Source organism: Electrophorus electricus, chromosome 15, assembly GCF_013358815.1.
Source record: "Electrophorus electricus isolate fEleEle1 chromosome 15, fEleEle1.pri, whole genome shotgun sequence".
NCBI lineage: Eukaryota > Metazoa > Chordata > Actinopteri > Gymnotiformes > Gymnotidae > Electrophorus > Electrophorus electricus.
Genome location: NC_049549.1, coordinates 1,983,062 through 2,008,131, shown reverse-complemented (window position 1 = coordinate 2,008,131; position 25,070 = coordinate 1,983,062). Strand labels below are relative to the sequence as shown.

At 41.2% G+C, this 25,070-nt stretch overlaps 1 protein-coding gene across 7 annotated transcripts in view; it reads left to right on the top strand.

Annotated features, from left to right (window-relative positions):
* Positions 1-20,178, top strand: part of agmo (alkylglycerol monooxygenase) — a 51,702-nt gene extending 31,524 nt beyond the window's left edge. For 2 of the 7 annotated variants that reach the window (XR_004776883.1, XR_004776880.1), the window contains 2 exons: positions 14,325-14,474; positions 16,731-16,814. Coding sequence is in view for 2 of the 7 variants with exons in the window: in XM_027025629.2 (XP_026881430.2) it covers positions 16,731-16,808 (78 nt within the window). In the remaining 5 variants the exon portion in view is untranslated. Of the gene's footprint in view, positions 1-7,784; positions 7,948-14,324; positions 14,475-16,730; positions 18,684-20,039 lie in introns of those variants that run through there. The other 5 variants (XR_004776881.1, XR_004776884.1, XR_004776882.1 and 2 more) reach the window with 5 other exon arrangements.
* The last annotated feature ends 4,892 nt before the right edge of the window (positions 20,179-25,070 follow it).

Here is a 25,070-nt window from a genome sequence, read left to right as displayed (position 1 = left end):
GATAACGAGGCACAAGGCTAGCAGCATGCGCTGGACACCCAAGCTTCCTTCTAAACCTGCACAAACACATCAAAGATACATTCATGTAGAAAGTAAGTGATGCCCTCCTCAGTGTGAGTGATGCTTCAGGCTGGATGGAGACTCCACTGGATACAGTCTCTGACACAGAGGGGTGAGAATTCTTCAGGGCGGAAGAGGTTTAAACATCTGACTGGTAAAATGCTGTGTGGAACCAGCAGGTGAGTAAATGTGAGTATGTATTTGTGCGTGAGTGCATGCGTGAGTGCGTGCGTGTGTGCGTGCGTGTGTGCGTGTGTGTGTGTGTGTGTGTGTGGTGTTGGTACCATGAAATAATAATTGATTTCTTCTAGGGACTTTGCTACACTAATCTCAGCATACTCATTAACCAAGTGATTCAAGCCATATGGTCATGATGAGAATGATTATATAGTTTTAGTAAAGCGTGTAATAATAGTAGAAAATTAATTTGCCATAAAATGAAAATCATTTTATGTTTAGTAGAACAACAAGCAGGCCAAGAGCTAAACTTTTTTAACCCAGATGAGGCAGATGACAGTAAGGGACTTAGAAAGGCGCCCTCTCTGCTCTTATTCTGGTTGGGGTCGTTTATATATATATATATATAAATAAATATATATATATATATATATATATAGCTATAACCTTTTATAAAGTGTTATAACCTTTTATAAAGTGTTATCATCTTTATTTTTTCCTTCTTTCCTTTTGGTTTTTTACTTTTCTGTTCCCAATAAATCTGTGCTTGTTTGGTGTGAGAAGATGCTCCTTACTGGACTTGATTGTCAGTATTTGATCAGTTACCCAAGACATAATTGTCTCTCAATAATGCCTGATTACTGCTGGCATGCTGCTTCTGAAAATAGAATAGATTTTCTGGCAATCAACTTTACTCCAAGCTGTTTAGACACAAGTCTTTCATCTACTTTCAAATTGCCTGATTTTGGGAACCATAAATGTTTTTTGGAAAACCTTTAAACAAGAATTAATTGATATATTTATGACATAGTTGACATAGTTATGAAATAACTAACACCCCACCACTCTGCTTTCTGGACTTCAAGCCTGACATTTACAAAACTAGTTTGAAAAGCAGAGTAAAGTTGGGCTTTGTCGTAAAGTTGCTTGGTCAACAGTGTGTAGTTTGGGCTTAGTGTTAAGTGGCTTGATCAACAATGTGTAGTTTGGGCTTAGTGTTAAGTGGCTTGATCAACAGTGTGTAGTTTGGGCTTAGTGTTAAGTGGCTTGATCAACAGTGTGTAGTTTGGGCTTAGTGTTAAGTGGCTTGATCAACAGTGTGTAGTTTGGGCTTAGTGTTAAGTGGCTTGATCAACAGTGTGTAGTTTGGGCTTAGTGTTAAGTGGCTTGATCAACAGTGTGTAGTTTGGGCTTAGTGTTAAGTGGCTTGATCAACAGTGTGTAGTTTGGGCTTAGTGTTAAGTGGCTTGATCAACAGTGTGTAGTTTGGGCTTAGTGTTAAGTGGCTTGATCAACAGTGTGTAGTTTGGGCTTAGTGTTAAGTGGCTTGATCAACAGTGTGTAGTTTGGGCTTAGTGTTAAGTGGCTTGGTCAACAGTCTGATGGCTTTCATCAGTGATCACTGTATAATAGTCTGACCTACATACATTGGGCTCTGTACATAATTGGACAATGACCATGTGAAACAATGTATAGGAAGTGCAGAATGTCAACTTTAAGACAAGGGAATTTAAATCTATATTAGGTTCCCCGTATCGGAATCCCATGTGTAGGAATTACAGTTCCTTTGCAGGCAATGCCTGAGATTCATGACCCATGGGCATGACCAGATGTGGGGTATCCTTCCTCCCGCTTCTCTGCCAGACGCTGTGGTCACTGTCAGTATCAGTTATGGATTGACTTGTGTCTATAAGGGCTTGAGGCACATATGTGGAGGGTTAGACTGGCCTGCCTCCCAGGTTAATGAATTCAGACATGCTGTGTTCATATTCTGAAGCACCTTTGGAACCGTTATGAACAAAATATGTACTGTGTCGCAAAAAAAAAGCAAAAAGGGATAAAGCCAGAGAAGCGGCGCCCTCTAGCAGTACAAGTGGGACGATCACAGGGTCTGTGTGGTGGGAGCTCGGCGGCAGTCTCACAGGTCACTGACTGCACTGTTGTGCTATGTCACTAGATTATGGAGTAACGGGACGTTCATTCGTGCCGGAGTTGACACTTTTCCATCCACTCTACTACATGAGGGGAGTCCCAGGAAATATGGGTTATGTTTACAGAGCGACGGGAGTGCAAATCTGTTACTTGTAAATGGCACTGCAGGCTTGGGTGGAGGGGCCAGGGTCATAGGTCACGTTACCAGTTCTGAGAGGCCTTCTGTCCCAGCAGTGCCTTCATCTTCAGGCTGGGTAAGACAGAAGGATCCTGACCCTCCACTAGCTCCTGCTTGATGAAATTCCCAGCTGTTCCTGAACTGATCAGTGTTAAAACCATAGTGGAGGTTTTCTGCAGTGGAGGTTCAGCAGATAAATGAAAAGGGTTGAATTTGGCATGTTTTTTTTTTTTTGGGCGGGGGGGCACAGACATACCACATTAGCACAACTGGAGGCCTCAGTGCAGTTTGCAGTATCTGTGGGTCTGAGAGCAGACGGGACAGTGGTGATGGAGGTGATTGAACACCATACATTTAGACGGGACAGTGGTGATGGAGGTGATTGAACACCATACATTTAGATGGGACAGTGGTGATGGAGGTGATTGAACACCATACATTTAGATGGGACAGTGGTGATGGAGGTGATCGAACACCATACATTTAGACGGGACAGTGGTGATGGAGGTGATTGAACACCATACATTTAGATGGGACAGTGGTGATGGAGGTGATTGAACACCATACATTTAGACGGGACAGTGGTGATGGAGGTGATTGGAGTGAACACGGAACGTTCAGAGACCACAGAGCCTCTGTAGTCGTTCCTCAGCAGGGAGGTGAACCCCACCCATCTACATTCTTTCCAGCTTGGGAAGAGAGGGGGTGGACAGAATCAGAGCAGAAATTCGGCGTGATGTAGATCTGTGGTCATTCTGGAAGGAGGTACTTCCTGCAAACAGAGGGATTGATGAGGGATTCAAGGGATTTGGAATCGACTCAGTAACTGTATTAGGACGCAGACCTGTGGGTGGCTAAAGCATTTTAAAAACATTTCCAAAAAGCCTAGTAAAGAATTCAGAGTTCTCTCTACTTTGGTTCTCCACTGTGGTTGTCTTTCCACTTTGGTTCTAAAACATATTAGCTCATTTCTGAGCTCTACCAGTCAGGGGAGAGACAGTGATAACAGGGACAACCAGCTAGGTCTCGCTGCTTTTATGGGAAAGAGTTGAAAAAAGGAAAGAGTGCTAACAGGATTACAAACGGGAATTGAGGGATGAGCATTCCCAGGAGCAGGAAGGGATGGGTCAGTTTAGTAGTGCTGCAGCTTTGGGATGCTGGTTCCTGGATCTGGAACTCAACCGTGGTTCCATGTGAGACGAAAAGCTTCCTCCTGCATGAGAACGGACTGGAACCTGCCCACTCCAGAGATTTTCAGGCTCGCTCAAGGATTGGATGTGCGTGAAGGTTAAACCGCAATAAAAGTATACGCCAGAGACAAAAGGGTAATTCAAAGTCCAGTTGATCAAAACAGTAAAGGCAAAAATACAAAGTTCCTGATGGCAAGACATAAACAACTAACTCAACATATGTAATGGTGGTTGAAAACTGAAGAGACAGTAAACACAGAAGAGGGCCACAGCTCAGAAACATAGTGAAAGACAAGCAACTTCAGAAAGGCTCACTGGGACAAAAAGGGTCTATATAGACAAACAGGCAAATGGTTTAACAAGAATCAGAAGTGTTATTAGTAATCAGAGGTGATCAGGAGGTGTGGTTAGTAATCAGATGTGATCAGGAGGTGTGGTTAGTAATCAGATGTGATCAGGAGGTGTGCTTAGTAATCAGAGGTGATCAGAAGGTGTGGTCAGTAATCAGGTGTGATCAGGGGGTGTGGTTAGTAATCAGGTGTGCTGGAAGGAATGAGTGTGTCGGGGCCAGAACAGCTGTGTTGATAAAAGCCTCATTCTGAGTCTATCAGCAATATCATTTTGCAGAGTTACACATTGGATTTATAAATAATAAATAATTAATAATAAATCAGACACAAGAACAGTTACAACATAATTATAGGACTAGTATTGCTTTTTGCTGTCTTTTAGTACTGTCTGAAGAGAGATTCATATCCTCACAGCACTGATGGGTCACTGGGAATGACCAACCCCCCTCCCACTCTCAAAAAAAACCCTTGTATTTTCATAATCTGTCAAAATAAAACTTTATTACAAGTGCAGTTTTCTTTCTTGTTTAGTTTGAGCCGTTCTGTCTGTGGCAATGTTATTCATCCCCTCCCTTCATACTGAGTTTGAATTCAGCTGAGTATCACATATCTGAATTAGCCTGATGTGTTGACTGCTGGACTATTTATCAGTGTGTAATTTTAGTACAGTCATTTATCTGCTGAAACTTTGTGGAAATGTAGTTTTTTGCATAATGGACAATACCACCAAATGTTATCACTAGGAGATTAATCCATTAAATCTGTCATACACTACACTGTAGAATTTTAAACATGAAAACTATTATATTGTCACAAGGACGGGAACTAGCGTTAAGATTTAATCCAGATGCAGTGCTCACAAATCCTGCTGGTTTGAATTACTTTTACAATAGAAAAACACTGGTCCCAAAAATCAGAGCCACCACTATTATCTGAGCTGTGTGGATCATAATATATGGGAGGACCGCTCATTACATATGCAAGGAACAGAAAGATAACCTGAATAATTCATAGTTCTGAGCATGCTCTGCTTTGCCTAGATAAGCCATCCATCGTGTTAGTGGCAGCAGGGCTCGAGAATGCCTGACGTGGACATGGAGATTGTGAGGGAATACTGTGTCTGACTGAGCACTGTGTTGGTCTGTAGTTATCCTCTAATACTGTGTCTGACTGAGCACTGTGTTGGTCTGTAGTTATCCTCTAATACTGTGTCTGACTGAGCACTGTGTTGGTCTGTAGTTATCCCCTAATACTGTGTCTGACTGAGCACTGTGTTGGTCTGTAGTTATCCCCTAATACTGTGTCTGACTGAGCACTGTGTTGGTCTGTAGTTACCCTCTAATACTGTGTCTTTTTCTTTTTCCATCTTTCTTTCTTTCTTTCTTTCTTTCTTTCTTTCTTTCTTTCTTTCTTTCTTTCTTTCTTTCTTTCTTTCTTACTCTCTCTCTGTCTCGCTCTCTCACACACATTGTCTCCTTCCTTCCCTCTCTGTCCCTCCTTTTCTTTCTAATTACTTTCTTTAGCTGTTTAGTTCGATACACAATAATGCCATTCTTGTCCTGAATGTAGTAAAAAGGTTGTTCATCTGCCAGTCACTAAAAGCAGGTCAATTAATAGGTGTAGTAGCTTTGTCCTGTGCTGCCACCTGGTGGATGATATATGTTGTTGCACTTTCTCTTTCCTCCACTGTTTTTTTTTTTAGAGCCAGAACAACAGACCTCCAGACAATAAATGCAGTTGATCAAGCTGTGTAATTTTAATCAAATTTTCAGATACCCTGATGCCTATGACATATTCCTCTCTTTGTTGGAAAAATAGTTTAATTTGCCTACCTACCTCATTTGACCAAAAGTGAAAAAAACCTTCACTTTCCATAGTTCTCATCTAGCCAGAAATAACAAAGCAAAAATATTTCAGGGGTGACCTTATATCACCTTTTATGAAATAACTGTTAGTTACCACTGCTTAAAAGGCAAAACCTTTTTTAAGGATGGGTTTAGTATCATGACAATATTTTGAGTGCCATGGAGACCCTGTCATAGCTATGAGAAAGTGATTGTTAACTGTTGCATTTTTAATTCAAAATGTGATCTCAATCTAAGTCCTAATAATCAGCAAAGCTCAACAAAGACAGTCGTGCTTCTCAACCAGCAGACACAAGATTTTCCATATTATGGGCTTGCTAATGTGATCAGTGAAAGAACAAACATGAATCCAGAAATGTGAACAGGACTGGAGAAATTTTCCAGGACAAACAAAAAAAAATCCAAAAGATAATAATAATTATAATAATATATGATGTATAATAATAATACTAATATTACAATAATCATCACCATCATCATCAAATTAACCATAAAATAATAATAATACAGGAGATCATGTCCAAGCATGCTTGCACAATAGCACTGAAACAGGGCATCCAAGATGGCACCTACACCATGTTGGCCATTTGATTTCGAAGCAGGGAGGGATTTTTAAATCATTTTTCATCATGCATTGTACCGGTGTTACTATAATGTTACTGTAACATCGTACCTGTGTTACTCTAATGTTACTTTAACATCATACCTGTGTTACTATACCTCAGGTGTTACCTGAGAATGTGAAATTTGTCAGGTACTAATAAATTTTCTACTTATTATTTTATATTTGAAACTTATTTTTATCCTTTTATTGGACTTAATAGACTTAATTTTTTACAGATGTTAGCTGGAAGCTAGGGTTAAGGTTAGTGAAGTATAAGACTATAACTCCACAAAGGCACTGCTTCAATGCTTTCCAAGCTGTGGACCATAAAGGTACAGTCGTTTGGTGTACATGTGATCGCTGGCCTCTAGGTGGTGTGTAAGCCTTACTAAATTAGCTTTTTCAGATTTGCCATATAAGGAATCTACAGTATGTCATGCGTCACCTCTGTAATGAGTAGCTTTAATCTGAGATTATTTTTATATTTATTTATGAGAAATTATGTCAGATTTCTATTTAAACAAATAATTCCTGCCAAAGTTACTTAATTCCACCCATGCTGTTCTTCATGTCACATCCAACTTGCTTTGTATACATAAAACCCTGATGGTTTTTTGAAAGCACCTGTCAAATACCTGTCTTTGTTTATGTAACAGCTTCAGGCTAGCTGACCTTAATAAATGGGCCAGTGACATATGCTTTACCCGCCAGTATGCAGCATGATGTAAGTGGAAAGGAATGTGATAGATGATAAGTACAAGGAAACAGCTCCTCCTTTTCTTCTTTCTCGCCTTCTGTCTCTCTGTCTCTCTCTGTGTCTGTCCGTCTCTCTGTCTCTCTCTGTGTCTGTCTGTCTCTCTGTCTCTCTCTGTGTCTGTCTGTCTCTCTGTCTCTCTCTGTGTCTGTCCGTCTCTCTGTCTCTCTCTGTGTCTGTCCGTCTCTCTGTCTCTCTCTGTGTCTGTCCGTCTCTCTGTCTCTCTCTGTGTCTGTCCGTCTCTCTGTCTCTCTCTGTGTCTGTCTGTCTCTCTGTCTCTCTCTGTGTCTGTCTGTCTCTCTGTCTCTCTCTGTGTCTGTCCGTCTCTCTGTCTCTCTCTGTGTCTGTCCGTCTCTCTGTCTCTCTCTGTGTCTGTCCGTCTCTCTGTCTCTCTCTGTGTCTGTCCGTCTCTCTGTCTCTCTCTGTGTCTGTCTGTCTCTCTGTCTCTCTCTGTGTCTGTCCGTCTCTCTGTCTCTCTCTGTGTCTGTCTGTCTCTCTGTCTCTCTCTGTGTCTGTCTCTGTATCTCTGAATCTGTCTCTATGTGTCTGTCGTTGTCTCTCTGTGTGTGTTTTTCTCTGTGTCTCTGTCTCTGAATGTGTGTCTGTCTTTCTGTCTCTGTGTGTCTGTCTCTGTGTGTGTGTCTCTCTCTGACTCTCTGTCTTTATGTCTCTAGAATGTGTGAGATGACGGGTAGGCAGTGCATGTTGAGGCTGCACTCCAGCGCAACGGCACACGAGGCCTCTACCATAAATCCTGTTACTGCACATACAACATCGCCGCCGAATTTTAAAACTCAGACAGGGATTCACTGGATTGGTGATTTGTTTCATTTGTTAATCCTTTACTGAAAAAAAAAATATATATAAATTGTGATTTATTTTAACATTTTATTTGAAAAGCAATGTCCAGGAGTGTAGGAAATTCATAAATTCTGTTACAGCTTAATTAGTATAATTTTTATCTTTTAATTTTTTAGTATATATCTTAAAATTGCCCTGAATTTATTGAATACATATAATACAATAACTGGCTTTTTTAAAAATTGGTGTCATGTTTACTTGACCTCTCCTTCCAGGCAGAATAGAATTTTTATATATTATTTTTAATCACCATACAAAAATATAAATGAGGGACAAAATAAGAATCAGTGATTATATTTAGCAGTATAATAATAATGCTTAGTTTTTTAAAAATGGTTCCATTTATTAATTTCTTCTTGCATGTTTGAAATACGTCCTCTCGTGTTTTTTCCAGTCGGCAGACGTGCCGTGCACAGGCACTGTAAATCCCGAGTCCCGCCATCCTGCATCCGAACTGTCTCGATTCAGGAAGTACACTGCGGCGTGTCCAATCGTAGTGTGTGGGATTCGGCACGCGTGAAGCTGCGGCACTCCGCACAGCCTAGACCTGCTGCTTTTCTGCTAATGAAATTAGGAACAAATTCTCTTCCTAAGCACGGCTGATTACCGCATTAGCTGGGTTTAGGAGGTCCCTGAAGCAACAATACTACTTCATCAGATACGGCTGCCTGTAACCTCTTTTGTAGCTTTAGTTTTTCTTTTTCTTTCTCTTTTATCTTTGTTCCTGCAGTAGTATTTGTGCTCTGTGTGTGTGTGTGTGTGTGTGTGTGTGAGTGTGAGTGTGTGTGTGTGTGTGTGTGTGTGTGCGTGTGCGAGTGCGAGTGCGAGTGTGTGTGTGTGTTTGTGTGTGTGAGTGTGTGTGTCTGTGTGTGTGTGTGTGTGAGTGTGAGTGTGTGTGTGTGAGTGTGAGTGTGTATGTGTGTGTATGTGTGTGTGTGCCTCTCCGTCTCTCAGCTTTGTTCATTCTTTTTTAGACAGATCGTGCATAATTTTTTGGCTTATGTAGGAAACTCGTCCAAGCAAGTGCGGCAAATGTCAACAGACCATCCGGTGTCAGTCTAGTGTCAGTAAGTGTCAAATTGTCAATTTATACACATTACCTGTTTTTAATAACAATCCATCAACGATTGCGACAGTCCCATTACAATAAAGCTTGACATTTACAGTAAGATGCTTATATTAGGTAATTAGTCATTTGCACAGTCATTAAATCACTTGATAAAATGATTGCATTTCCAATCAGGAAAGGCTTCAACTTCCAGGCTTGTAAGAGGCCTTCCACGGTCAATAGTGGTCAACAAATGAACTCAAATGTAGAGTGGAATATGTTTACCATGCTATTAGAGCACCACAGCTCCCGAGGCCACTGGGGGCACGTTTGGAACGCACGGCATTGGACCTGTGGACATCAGCTTAGTCTGTTTATCCGTGTAACATTAACTGCATTGATATTGGATTCGGTGTAAGATGCAATCTGCAGGCTGGGTCATCGTTCTGCACATAAAACAGGATAGTTTCAGTGTCCTTAATGGCCGCACAAGATGTATTATTTTAAACCTCAACGTTACGGTGGGCCAATGAAGGAGCAGGTAAATATCACCAGACACTATTTACCCTCTGGTTCCGACAAGCAAACTTTAGATTTCATGTTTTTATTCACAAACCGTTGGATGTTTTTAGAAACTAAAATATTCCCTTCCATGCTTGTGACCTTCCATGCTTGTGGCCGCATCAATGAATATTCCCTTCCATGCTTTGTGGCCGCATTAATGAAAGGCTCCAACTCTTGCCAATCAAGAGGCCCTGCAGAAAATCAGCGAGTCCAATCAGGTTGCTGTGTTTCTAGCTCTGCCCCTTTTCCCTATTTCCTAAATGAATGAGTTCATGACCTAAAAAATCAACTGCATGTACTGCCATTCTAGCCAGTGAACAAACTCCAAAACTGTCTGTTTTCTGCACTCATTATCAGTTGAAAGTTTGTAACATACCTGGCTTGTAGTACAGTCCTGGTCTTCTGAAGAAGTTGTCACAATGCAGCTGGGCTGCTGCAGGTCAGAGGTCACGCTGGAGCTGGCTGCTACCAGACAGACTGTGTCTGCACCAACTGTTAACAGGAAGAAAAAAAAAAAAAAAAAAAGACAGATCATGTCGCAGGCCATCCATCTCAGCTGCTGGCGGCTAAGCAGCGTAATAATCAGGATTATTATTTATAATTAGAGGATGTAATGGATCACTCCTGGCTGAACGGGGGGGGCCTCATTAATTCACCTGGGCCCGCTGAGCCCGCTTGGACGGGGGGCTTGCTTCCAGCGCTTCATCTGTGTCACCGACCACCGGATGGCGGCTCACGACCTCACCCATGCCCCGCTGCCGGGCTCGTCCGCCTCTTCCTCTCCGTCTGGGCTGGGCTGCTCCGTAAACCGCCTCGTATTTCAAGTGTCGGCCTCGATTCCCGAGGAGGTGGCATCCTTTTCGGAGAGAGGACCCTGAATGGAAAGGAATTCTGTGTTCTGACCGTCTAGTGGACATAAGAGAATCTGAACATATCGTAAAGTCTGTACACGATGCTGTGCTTAGTCTCCATGTGCTGTATTGTTGCAGATCGTTTCCCAGAAAACACTTAGGCAAGAGAGGGAAGAAAGGAATTTTGTGTTTTCCATCACTAGGGCTTTATACCCACCCTGTAGGCCAATGGCTGAGAGTTATAGAGGCTACATTGCAGAGGAACTTTGGGATTACTTAATTCCCCAGATTAGGAGTTCAGAGGTCACTCACTGTTGGATGTACTCATGCCAGTGCGTGGAGGTACACAGAGGCATATTCTCTCTTTCACTCTTTGCAGGATTTAATGCTTTGTGACTCAGGAGAGAATGGACTGATTTATGCAAATAGCATAGTCTGTGGTTCCCGTGGTGATTCATTATGTTACTATGACCCGATGACCTTCCCCCACTTTATTTCTGACCATATTAACCCTGCTCCTTGTTACCCCACTTCTCATTTGCTCAAATTATGAGATCAAAATGGGACTTGACCACTGTGGTGATCGTGTGACTGTGCCTGTATGGCCCACAGTTTTGAAAACATTGAAAAACAACTCACAGCATGTCACCCACTTCCATTTCAAACTGATCCTTCTAAACCTCTGCATAATCTGTCCTAAACACCCTACTGCCTGGATGAATCCCAAGATTCATGTACAGATAAATATCACTAATGACCAAAGGCCTTCATCTTAACATATTTATCAGTGGACACTCCGTTATAATCTACTCTCAATATTCTAAAGAATTGCAGCATTGAGTTGTTTATTAATGCCTCATCATCATTTTTTCTCTCCAGTTCTCAACAGTTTACGAAAGTCCAGAATGCATTTTGTTTAAAAAAAAATGTAAAAAAGAAAAAAAAAATGCTGCAGGGATTTAATGCTGAATAACTCATGCACAGGACACTTGCGCTCGGTTCAGCCTTGCCTCAGAGACGGGCTTTATTAGCGGGACAGCTCGAAAAGCACAGCGGCAAGACAAACCAAAGCATGCTGGGGCCACTGTGTGGCCCGGGCGGGCGGCGCGTAATGCCCGCCGCGCGTTTAAGAGAGTTCGAGGCCGCTCTGTGCATACCAACGACGGTGCCGCCCAGACAGCCACGGACCCCTGCGATGGCAGGGCTGAATTTGTCATTAGCATGCGTAAAGCGCGGTTGCTTTTATGAGCACTGCCATCACAAATGCAAGCATGTTTAACACTAATTTGTTGTGAGTACGCAGTTCAGATGGCCAAACAGACAAGGGAAACAAAGGCTTGTCGAGAAGAATGTGAGACTATGCGTTCCAATGGATTTGAATCAGGAATATGGCCCTACCTGAAGTACTCCGGCTTGGCCATGTCAAGAACCCTTTTCTAGGCAAATTCTTGGCTCAGTTTGTCCTCTGATCTAAGATGGAGTAGCTCACCAGCCGTGTGAGGGGGCAGGATAGTGTGAACTGATCAGGGTCCTCCTGGCCCTTTTTTGAGGAGTTTGCCACGTGTTTTAAAGCATGGAGAACAAAAGTCGCACGGCGGATGTCCTTGTGAGCCATTTTCACGTTGAATTATTGATTGTTTTGTATTTTAAGGTGAACCTTTTAGTAGCTAAGAGAGAAGCATGTATTGACTTCTTCTGCTGAACTTCTACATGAACCCTTGTGCTTCCGCTGTTCCAGATGACCTTGGCAATCTTGTTAATATTCGGTACGTAATACAGCGTGCATTACCTAGGTGACCGGTGGTTCTGGGCTCCAACCGCAGAGCCGGCCCAGCACTGGCCTGTCAATTACAGACCTCTCTAACCCAATCCCACTTAATTAAGTGTTGGTTTCTTCATATTTGAACATCCCCAAAGTTACCTTTCATGTGAGCAGCCTGTCTGTTTGCAGTCTAATGTGGTTTTCCGTGTCTGCGCGTCCCAGCGGGAAAGTAATTGAGAGGCCTATTCCGATAGCCCTTCCACGATGCAAGGGTCGCTTCATTCAGTTAGCGCGTTGTTATTGTAACGGAGCGGAAGACCTGCGACCAATGCTCGTCTGGGTAGATGAGATTAGCATCTGAGCAGCCTTGGCTTTTAGAGCGACTGGTGGATTACACTTCCAGATATTTGAACCTTCCAAAAAGTTCATATTTTAGTGAAATGTTGAGAATATTTAGCCAGGTGAGATTTAGCTGAGGAGATCATGCATTAATACGAATATGACTAACTGTGCACATACGTAACGTGTTTATATGTACTAGTAATCACAAGATGATGTGAGGTACTTTGGAAAAAAATCTTTTATAATTACCATTGTCTTGTTCATTATGACAGGCTGAGTTTATTAATTAATTAATTTATTTATCTATTTATCTGTTTGTTTGTTTATTTTTGTGATGTTCCGGATTTCAGAGTGTCTACCTGCCGTGAGGATGGCACAGTGGGGTGATTTCAACTTCTTAGAAAAACTTGTGTGCGTGTGTGTGTGTATGTATGTATGTATGTATGTGTGTCTGTATGTATGTTTGTATGTGTGTGTATGTATGTATGTATGTGTGTGTGTGTATGTATGTATGTATGTGTGTGTGTGTGTGTGTATGTATGTGTGTGTGTATGGATGTATGTGTGTGTGTGTATGTATGTATGTATGTATGTATGTCTGTATGTATGTTTGTATGTGTATGTATGTATGTATGTATGTATGTATGTGTGTGTGTATGTATGTATGTGTGTGTGTGTGTTTGTTTTGTCCAATTGAAAATTTGTCCTTTTTTTATTTCTTAGCATGGGTTTATTTTTTTTAATTGAGCTGCAAGCTTTCAGCACTTTCTCTTAGGTGACAGTGAATATGAATCTTTGCTTCAACAATGTGGCGCATGTGTGCAGTATGTGTGGCGCATGTGTGGAGTAACTAGTGAGTATGTGGAAGTTCTTCTTCCACAGTCGCTGTGCAGACATCGAAGCTTCCATGTTAAATATAATTTTTACTGCAACACCAGGCCTAATCATTGTCTGCGTAATCGCTCAAATTATTATTTTTTTCATGTCTACGTTTTTATTTTGCTTGGTTTTGTTTGTTCTGATGACAAAAAAAATCTTGCTTTTTTCTTGTCGCTTTTCTAAAAGCCTTATTTTGCTTTGGTTTGAAATAGTGAAATATTTATGATTTACTGAAGTATGGCTATTAAATACGGGGCCATATTTTCTAGCAAATAGGATGATTATGCTGTTTTCAGAAATAGCATATTAGTAGTTATATCACCTGAAAAAATAGTCTGTTCAGATTATTATTTTTTGGGGGGATGGCCTGCTCCTTGTTTAGTTCTTCAAAAATTGCCTCCATTTTTTATCAATCAAAACAAAGGCAAGTAATAGAAAGGGAGGGTGTGTAAATGCACTTGTTCGGTGGGGACAGCAAACGTGTGTGTTTTTAGATGCACTTGGGGGATGTGATCAACAGAAGTTGCAGTTTGGTCACTGTTTCGTCTGTTCAGAGATCAGTCCGATATCTGCGCCACATCCATGACCAGGTTCAGGTACACAGCAAAAGAAGTGGGATTTTATAGTAATAATGTTTTAGAGCCAAAGCTAATCAAGAATTCTAACACACAGGCACCATTAGTACTTAGGCATGGCTAGCTGCATCTTTTTAAAATAATTTATTTACACACAGTAACCAACCATGTTCTTTCAGCATAGATCCACTTCTCCATGCTTGTAGGGATTTAGATTTCTAATTTCCACACAATAAATGTATAAACACACAGTATGTGTATTTAAAAAAAAAAGTGTATTATAGTGTTATACCCAGACCAGTTTAATATGACAGGGTTTTCTGTGGTCTGCAGACTTCATAGTAGAGGATAGGCTGACCAGGGGAGCACGGCGCAGAGTCGATGTAACACCATGGGAGGAGTTCATGTAACACCACAGACGAGCAAAGCACAGGAGGTCCAATGACATAAAGCATCACAAACACCTACATCTCTATTGAGCTGGTGAGTCCCGACATGTAATATCCTTTTAAAAAATCAGACTGTTTGACAGGTCCTGATGTTCATGTGAAATATTCCTCAAAGCACTGTATGTGTTAGACAGCTAGATACACATAGACGCTCATAGATATATGAGACCTATAGCCTTTCTTGTCCTGTCTCACTGTCTTGGCCTGTGTTTCGCCTTCGTTTGCAAGCACCCAGTGGCCTGTCTTTCCCCTTGTAAGCACACAGTGACACAAACAGACTGTGCCCACATACCAGTCTGTTCCGTCAACAATGTGGGACAGCAATTTATGAATGAAGACGCAAATGAGACTAAATGAGGTAATCAAGGGAGCTGAGTGCTTTTTTAAATGCCAAGAGCGTCTATTACATTAACAAAGTCATCCTTCCTCACCGTGGCACAGTGCAAAGCTTCTCAACTCGACAGTGAAACATGCAGTAGGCATAACAAGGCTCTAATCTTACAGAACGGCCAGCGAGAATTTGCGTGCTGATGTGTCTTAAGCCATCTTAAATGTAATGATGCTCATTACACCTTCCGCATGTCAGCCATTAGACTGAAATGTCAAGGGAAATATAGTAATTGACATTTGCAGCTTTGACGACTTGTGTTTGAACATTCTTACATGTCACAAAAGCCAGGTAACGAAGGATACATGTCTGCACAAATGTTAGTCAAATAAGGCAGAAACAGATGACATCTCCGGAAGGCTGCTGTATCGTTAACCAAAGGACATGGCTGCTTCACGATCACATATTGTTGTGCAACTCTTTCTCTTTCTTTTGTAAAAGATTAGAGACTTCTAATTCTTTTATGGGCATGCATATGACAAAAATATAGCTCACTGGCCAAATAATAAAAAAATATGATGTTGGTAGACAAGTCCTAAGAGAAATGACCCAAATCAGTCATACAAAGTGTACATTTACCGTTGAAAAAAATATTCTATTAATTACCAAAATGTGACAGTGATGCTTCACTTGCATGTTTGATAACGCTGTTGTCTGTGTAATATTTCCGGTGTAAAGTTGATTCGGGCTTAGTGTCTCAGCGGCAGGGCTGCTGTGGTAGCTTCGCGTTTGCTCTCCGAGGTCTTCGTTATGGAGCACCGAAGTGCGGTCTGAGTTTCAGCTTGTTGACAAATGCAGCCGTGTGCAGAAGAATGAAAGGAAACGTGGTAGCCACCGAGGACTCAAATGTTACATTTCCTCAGCACCTTTTATGTTAAAATATGCATCCGATTAAGAAAAAAATCATAAAAGGAAAAGTGAGAAATTGATGGGGATTACAGAACAAGTCAAGCCCATAATGACTTTGGAGATTATGCAAATGTGGTGAGATTTCTTCAGTAATGATCCATCTGAACTCTGATAAATATGTGACAGTCAACACATGAAAAACAACTAGCACAACATGCAAAACATGTTGATAACCACTAGGAAAGTGTAATAAACATCTTTATTTATGGAATTCAAATTTCATGTTTATCTATTAAACTCACTACATCGCTATGTTTGCTCTAATCTGTCAATAGCATCTAATATTATATATACATGATAATGTAAAACTGTAAATAAACACTATGAGACTGTAAAGTGGTAAAGGATTTTGTGGAAATTAGCTGGTACAGGCTCTTTATGTCAAATCAAGTCTTACAAAAGAACGTCTGAAATCAAAGCCGTTCCTCATAATACGTTCTGTCTCAGTTGACTGATCATCCTGTCGAGCGATATTTTGGGTAATTAGGTACCATTTAAATACCAAAGTTGAGTGATTTCTTTCTGTAAGAGAGACTGTTGTCATTTCAATCAGTAGCTGGAGCCGTGGACACTTCCTAATGACACAGGAGCTCCTAAGATAATGTAGTGTGTTTCCTAATGACCCTGCACCCATATTCCAGTCATTAGTCTGCCACCCATTGCCCTTCATCTGCCAGGACAAGCCGTAATTGGACTAACTGTTGAGCTATGAGGGCACATTACACAAGTCCGTTTATTAATTTGAACGTGAGAGTTTTGCAGTGGTAATTATTGGGGTGGGGTACCCCTTAGTGACTAGGGACAGTACCATATGTGCAGTGAATGATGCCTAACAGACTGACTTCCAGTGCGCAGCTGGTCAAAGAGCGTCTCGACTCTTCAGACGGGTCTCGAGCGTAGCACCGAAGGAGGGCTGTTTTCCAGCATCGAGTTGAGACTGCAGTAAAAGTGCGAGACGATACCTCTGCTCTCTTGTTTTTACATATTGTGCAGTTTGTAAGAAGAATGAGATGCAGTCCTGAAGAAATGGCTGTCACTGGAACGCTGTGTGTGGGAGAGCAGAGAGCCTGATGGGACGCCCTGAATCCCCACACTCAGCCATCAGCTACGTTCAAAGACGTCGAGAGGAAAGGGATTGATTTTTTTTTCACTTTCTCCTAAATTTTGTGCCCTGGGTCGGCAGGGGGTTCTCTTCATGGCAGCTGTTTCAATCGAGGGGCTGAGGAAAAAAAACCCTGATCATAAGAGCTTGTTTTAGCTGCTGGCAGAGGGGAAGAGTTTCTTGAGTTTCTTGAGGAAATGTGATATTTTTTTCCCTCAACTTTTTTTTTCTTTTAGTTCTACTTGCCATTTCACTCACACATACTTTTCTTTGAAAACCTTAAGAATGGAAAAAGTATCACATTTCCACATTTCGAATTTTTTTAATCTCAGTCTTCCATGCTCATAATTTATAACCAGCTTTCTTGGTTGTTCTTTCTCTTACGTGCAATTAACAGTTCTCCAGTTCAGCCACATTCAGCCTGACTCCTTGTTCTTCAGTTTGACTGAAACTACTAAGCCGGAGACTGCATGGAAAACATTCGCTGTGAACATAATCTCAGTTGTTTTTCCCTCATATGACTCTGGCAACATATATAATGTATGCAGAAACACATATGCACCCAGACTAGCAGCTCCAGCGTCTGAACCTCTAGCCTGGAGGGTCAGAGGACGAGAGATGGGTGGTTGCCAGAAGAGCCGCGAGCATCCTGTGTTGGGTATGGAGCTGTGAATGCCCGCGATGTGGGCCTGATTAATTAGCCTGCGTGGAGACGCCGTACCTCCTGTTTACTCCCCGTGTCAATACTCATCATCGCTGGCTGCAGCCCCAGTGAAGAATCACAAACACCCTGTCTGTTAACTCCCATACATATGCATAGACCTGGAGCTGTTTTTCAGCACTGCGGAACATATATCAGGGCTGTTACGGGCTGTCGGTGGAAGGGGCTGTTGTGGGTTACTGTGGCTTTTTGCTTTTATTTTGCTTTTGTTTGTTTTGTTTTGTTTTATCAGCCCCCTTTGTTTGCACGGTCAAAAAAATATATATCTAAAAAATTATTGTTGTCATCCATAACCAATAATATATGTATAATAAATTTACAACGTTTTATATATATATATAGTGAGAGAGAGAGATTGAAAATTGTAGTAAAGTACAGATATATATACACACACATGCACATATATAAAGGAAGATTCCAGGTGAGTATCTCTATCTCACACAATATATGTCTTATGTCATATACAGCAGGTTCAGTGTGTACTCCATTACATTATTTTCTTGCATGTGCTCTGGTTTGTTGTTTGTTTGTTTTGTTTTTTTAACACAAAACACCACCACTGCATCTTTTTTAATTTATTTTTTTAACACAAAACTCCTCCCACTGCCTCGGCTGCCAGTGGAACCTGTGGAGGTGCCAGCATGTCTCCATGCTCTGCTCAGAGTGGAGGCCTCACCTCCACCTCCCTGTCACCGGGCTCACACTCCACCCCTATGCTTCCGTTCGTCCCGTTTACGCGCCCTAAGGTTGTTGTTACAGACCCTCCAAAACTGTGTCAGGGGATCAAATACCCAAGCAAACACTGGTTAGCCAGATCAGAGCCTAGTGTGCACATTTAATGTTGACACTGGATTTAATGTTGATACTGGATTTAGCATTTAAACTGGATTTAATGTTGACACTGGATTTAGAGTTGACATTGAATTTAATGTTGACACTGGATTTAATGTTGACACTGGATTTAGTGTTGATACTGGATTTAATGTTGACACCGGATTTTGGTAAGGCTTTTTTGGTACTGCCTTGTGGCACTGAATGTTAAAAAGAAATAAAAGTGGAATTGAACTGTATTATGTTAAATTGAATTGAATAAAATTCAAACTTGCATTTGAGTGAACTGTAACTTTTGTGAACTGTTTTTTCATGATATTATGTGATATTAATCATGATATTATATAGGTGATGAAACGTTTTTATAACTATTATCCTTTGATACCCAAGACCCATACCCAGTAAGTCAATGGTTTCACATGAGTTTACACAAGATGAACAGACATTTCAGGAAAAGGTTATAGACATTAGTGTTATATTCTGATCTATATCAAATATATGTTGGATACCTGTGCTCTGTTGTGTGGGGACCAGGGGTGCAGGAGCCTAACATATGTTGGGCTACTTTAACTAATCCATTTCTCAGTAAAAGAGCTTGACTGAGCTGTAACATCTGTGATTAGCTCAAAATGTGTTCACCTTCTAATGATGAACAAATTTGGTATCTATGCTGCCATTAACATTTCATGTCTCGATAAGTCAGGGCTAGCAATGGGGGTGTAATCGCTGAGGTAATTGAATTTGCTTGGCTAGTTTAACATCATTTGTCCATCACAGCGATGACACAAGCCCATTCAGGAGGGTCTTCTAATAACCAAATTATAATTACACGCACATATTCATATGTCTCCACCCTGTCTATTGTGCAGCAGACAACATAATAGCACCAATGCCTGATGGATAGATAAGAATAAAAACCTGCCCGTGTTTGCATACATTTCTTTAGGTGAAGAAAGATATTTCTGAATATGCCATGGAAACAGTACATTTGTAAGTGCACCATTGGAGAGCATAAAGATATTGTTTCATATCACTGTGTCTTTGAAAAATGATTGAGATATTTTAAGAAAATTATACCATTTGTTATTTGAATTTAATAAATAATTCACAGGAGAGAATGGCTTTAGGATCTCTCTATTACATACTTTCCTCTCTATTAATAATGCATTCATGTAGTTTGGAAGGTATTGAGGATTTTGTAGGATTCTGTAGGATTTATCTAGGTGTCCACGAAAAGTGTAATTCTGGGTTATATGTCATAATGTCCCGACAGCGAAGGATATTTGGAGGCCTGATCGTAGTGAATGTTTTTGACAGTGGCTTCCACAAACTGCTCTAATTAATGTCCATTAAAGTATTTGTGTACTTTTTAGAAAAGAATTCTATATTTACATCAGTAACATGATCAACGATCATGGATTCAGGGCTACCTGATAAAGTCTGCATGCTTTATTCGTTTTCTTGGCGTCTAATAAATCTATATTTGTTTAGTTATTAAAGCCATGTCTTGAACCTGACAAGCACTTAAGGTTTCATCCATTTAATAGACTTTGTGTTTTTCCCTATTAATAACATTTATTTATTTGTTTGTTTATTTATTTAGTTTTATTTCACCAAACCATGACCTTTCCACTCTTTCTCTTCCCAGAGTTGAACAGCCTCTCCACTGTGGCGGCCAGATGACCTTAAAAAAATGTAAATATTTGACCCTCTTAATGAGTGACCAAATACAGGCTTCGTACTCTGTAACTGGGAGGCAGGAGGGTCTTCTTGATGGAAACTGCAGGCCCTGATCCAGGCCAGCTCCCTGCCTTTATTTGCACCTCGGGTGATTAGGAGCAAGAAGGTGAGAAGATTTGACACTTTGCAGATAGATTAATTTACTGCTGCAGCCGCACTGGCTGGTGATAATGAGGTCGAGGATTAAAAGCAGACGATCAGTGTGCCAGTGGCAATGTGAAGCCTTGTTAAAGTACACTCATCCTCTTGTCAGTGATCTCCTGCGTAATTATAGGCTAATCTCTACCTTGGAGATGGGTCGAGGAAAAAGTAAAAAAAACCCCACATTTTCTGTTGTGTTCATAAAAGGACTTTCTGTGGTCTTTGTTTGGTTGAGGCATACTTTCCCCAAGTCTGGCGGTGATGGCCTTACAGATGAAGTGAATGTCCAGTTCATGCTTGCATTGGTACTTCCGTCTTGTGACATATAACACCTTGTGTTATAACACCTTGGTGTTAGCAGGTGAAGTTTCTGTGGCTATTGCACGGAAAAATGTTCTTATATGCAGGTATGTCTACTCAGGTTATCGGCTGTTGTTTTATAATGCAGGCTACGTGTTGAATACTGGCTATTTTATCATGGAAATTTGTGTTTTAGTCAGTATGCAGAGAACTTTACCCAGCAGAGTTCTACAAAAACGTGCAGGCGCTGTTCGTAAATGGCACCTGCCATCCTAATTAGCACTATATCAGTCGTGCTTAAATTCAATTACATGTTGCTTGTTTCAGTAGTATTATGACAGAAGAGTAGCATTTATAGACTCCCAGGCTATCTTTGAAGCGGTTAACCACTGAGCGCAGTCACCACTTAATGGTGACCCATACAGCCTGAGGTGTTCCCCTAAATTATTCCCCATTTAACCTTTCCCTGAATCGTAGGGTGGCTGAGCTGGAGAGACCCGTTTAGCATAATGAGAGCACTCATCAAAAGGCCAATACACAAGCAGAGTCCGTTCGACCCACTGCTTACACATGGTACAAAGACACACACACACACACACACACACACACACACGCGTGCACACGCGCGCAGGCTATTCGGCAGGATCCTCGAGCACAACCAGCATGCACATTGCTTTTCATTTCAGATGAAATCGTTGGTCTAACCAGGATATCATCTATAATTAATGACCACTTTTGAGTGTAATTTATTGAGATCTCACCTGTGGCCCTGTTCCCTGTCGCTGCTGGATCACCCATCTACTCACATTTGCACTCCGTTCAGGGCTTAAACAGCAGTGCTACGCCTGCTCCGCACAACTGTAAAATGGGTAATGAAGCACTTTTATGCCACAAGATATTTTTGTATTATTATCTAAGTGATCTAAAACTCCATAAATTTGAGTTGTTCAATAAAAATGGAAGAAATGAATTCCTTAATGCTATGTGCTATGTTAATGTGAAATGACAGCTTACAGTGGCCTGGGACCAGGTAAAATGTTTATACAAGAGCGGAACTACTTCCTGATTGGATACTGCGATGCCGCACGTGGCCAACCATGCGATAGCAATAGCAGCCAATAATGTGGAGGTTACATGTGTAAAGAGCAGGCAAGACAATGGCATTTCTATGCAATGCTGAAACATTGTATCACTTCAACTGCCAATCAGTGAACTAAGTGCAGTTAGGTGCTTTTTGAAGATGTGTGTCTTCAGTCTGACAATAAGTGACTCAAGTGTGTGGACGTCCAGGGTAGGTTCACTCCAGTACTTGAGTGGCAGTACAGAAGCGAGTCTTGAGGGTTTACGTCCTTGCTGAATAGTACGGTTGGTCACGCAGGCTGAGCTATACTTGTGATGTGGGATTGGGCCAGTGCCTTCAGGGATTTTAAATCAGGTGCAGACAGCTCCAGAAAGACCCTTTCTGATCTGTCTTCTCTACCACACAGTGCACTGTTAATGTGTTATTACAAGCCACTGCGTAAATGCCTTCTATCTGAGGAACTTCACATACTGCCAGACTGACTGAACCCCTGTTCTGATCCTCAATTGTAAGTGACATTGACAATTCAGTTCTTCCAGATCCAGATTCTTAGGAGGCGACATGTTTCCCGACTGTGTGTTTGTACCTCGGTGTGTCCTGCTCTGAGTCAGAGCAGTTCCTCATCTCCAGTAAAGGCCCTCCATCCCTCTGTCCCTGTGTCCCCTCGTAGTGCCTCGACCCCCCCACTCCCTTCCTCTCCTCCCACTTACCCTTGCTCCCCTCACACCACTCACTCCCCTCACTCCCCTCAGCCTCTGTGCTAGAGGTAACCCCATGCAGAGGCAGTGACTCCTACTGAGCTGCCAGCTGTCAGGGAGCCTATCCTATACCCGATCCTTTATCCTTTCACTATCCTTTATCCTTTAACCTTTACACTATCCTTTATCCTTTAACCTTTACACTATCCTTTACACTATACTTTAAACGATCCTTTATCCTTTAACCTTTACACTATCCTTTATCCTTTAACCTTTACACTATCCTTTACACTATCCTTTACACTATACTTTAAACTATCCTTTATCCTTTAACCTTTACACTACCATTTACCCTATCCTTTATCCTTTACACTATCCTTTATCCTTTACACTAACCTTTAAACTATACTTTATCCTTTACACTATCCTTTACAATATCCTTTATCCTTTACCCTATCCTTTAACCTTTATCCTTTACACTATCCTTTTACCGTATCATTTATACTTTACACTATTATTTACACTATCCTTTATCCTTTATCCTATCCTTTATCCTTTACACTATCCTTTATCCTTTACACTATCCTTTATCTTTTTCACATCCTATATCCTTTACACTCTACTTTACACTATCCTTTATCCTTTATGCTATCTTTTACACTATCCTTTACTCATTACCACATCATTTATCCTATCCTTTATCCTTTACCCTAACCTTTACACTATCTTTTATCCTTTACACTATCCTTTATCGTATTCTTTTCATTATCCTTTACACTATACTTTATTTTTTACCCTATCCTTTACGCTACCCTTTACTCTCTCCTTTACACTGTCCTTTACCCTGTCCTTTACACTATCCTTTATCTTTTACACTATACTTTATCCTTTACCCTATCCTTTACACTATCCTTTATCTTTCACACTATACTTTATCCTTTACCCTATCCTTTACACTACCCTTTATCTTTCACACTATACTTTATCCTTTACCCTATCCTTTACACTATCCTTTATCTTTTACACTATACTTTATCCTTTACCCTATCCTTTACACTATCCTTTACTCTCTCCTTTACACTGTCCTTTACACTCCATCAGTACTCTCCCTGTGCTGGGAGGTACTGCTGTTCACCTTCAGCACTTCAGCACTTTAACTGAAAAACTGAAAAGTATCTATTACAGAGGTAAAGGCATCGGTGGTGGTTAAATGGAAACACTTTTAAAGTTATTTTTACTCTACAGAACTGGAAGTGAATAAGGAAAAAATAATACAAATAATGACTTTCTTTTACTTCAGGGTTCTCTCACTTTTACCCTCTTAGCCCTGACTTCTCTCCCTCTCTCCCTCACTTTGCTTGCAGTGCTGTCATGTTATACAAAGCAGTGCATTGGAGCGTTGAGAAAAGAAGCACTTATGTCAATGCGGTATTTATCACCTTTGATAAAGAAGAAATTAGTGTGAAAATAAGGTCATAGATCACAGAGGGTTAGATTAGGTGTCAGGGGAAGAAATCAATGGGTGGATTGCCACTTGCTGTCCCTGGACGTGGGACAAGCCGGCGGAAGGCAAGGTGCCGCGGGTTGACAATGCCACTGTGAAACATCTACCGTTATTAAACACCACTTCAACGCTGTGAATAGACTGTCAAGCTCATCCAGTGATGAAAAGCTTCTTATTGGCACCATTTATACCGCAGGCCCTCCGTAGCGCACTATGACATGTGAGTTACGGCGTGTATGTTCTTATACTGTAGGCCTGATGTGTAACTGCTTCCCCGGCTCCAGCGATTTACGATCCTCTCTGTATGAAGATCCGATTCCGTTTAGCTGCGGGGGTCTGTTCTCTAGATCGGACCTGTCACCCTGTCCATCAGCCCCTGCGTGTGTGGAGCAGGGTAGGCGAAGGGAACAGATGGGAATCCGATTGAAGAGATGGGTTGCTTCTAATTACCTAATGAGCAGAAAGATCAGCTTGATTTGTCGCTTTGGTGCTCTTGTTAGGTTAAGTGGAGGGAATCGACTGAGGGCCCTGCCTGCCATCTTGGCTCAGCCTCTCCTCCATGCTCATTTTAATCTCTGTAATGCTGCAACCTTATGATCAAATGAGCTCTTAGCTGTGGAGGAGGTTTCTGTGTTTCTCTACAGCGTCACTCCACACTGCCATGCTCTTTTCTTCAAGCAACACGTTCTAGAATAAAGGCTTCACTCTGAGATTATTTTGAAGTCACGTACATTTGCTTTGGAAGATTGAAACCCAAACTCTAAATGGCAACATTAACGGTCCTTTAAATAAATCTGTTTTTACATCCAGTGTATTTTGCTTCTTTGTATTTATATTCAGCAAACATTGATTCTGTGTTTTAACGTCCAGTGGACTTTTATTTTATGTTTAGCTTCAGTGGACTTTGATTCTGTGTGTTTACATTCAGTGGACTTTGATTCTGTTTGTTTACGTTCAGTAGCCTTTGTTTTTATGTGTGTACATTGAGTGGACTTTGATTCTCTGTGTTTTATGTCCAGTAAACTTTTATTCTTTGTTTACATCCAGTGGACTTTGATTCTGTGTGTTTACGTTCAGTGGACTGATTCTGTGTGCCACAAAGTGGTCCATCTCTACTGTTTCTCCTCGATCATTGTGAAAACAAGTTTGAACACCCATATTAAGATTAAGATTTCTCTGGCCCAGATTGAGCCTAAATTTACAATTTCCAACGAA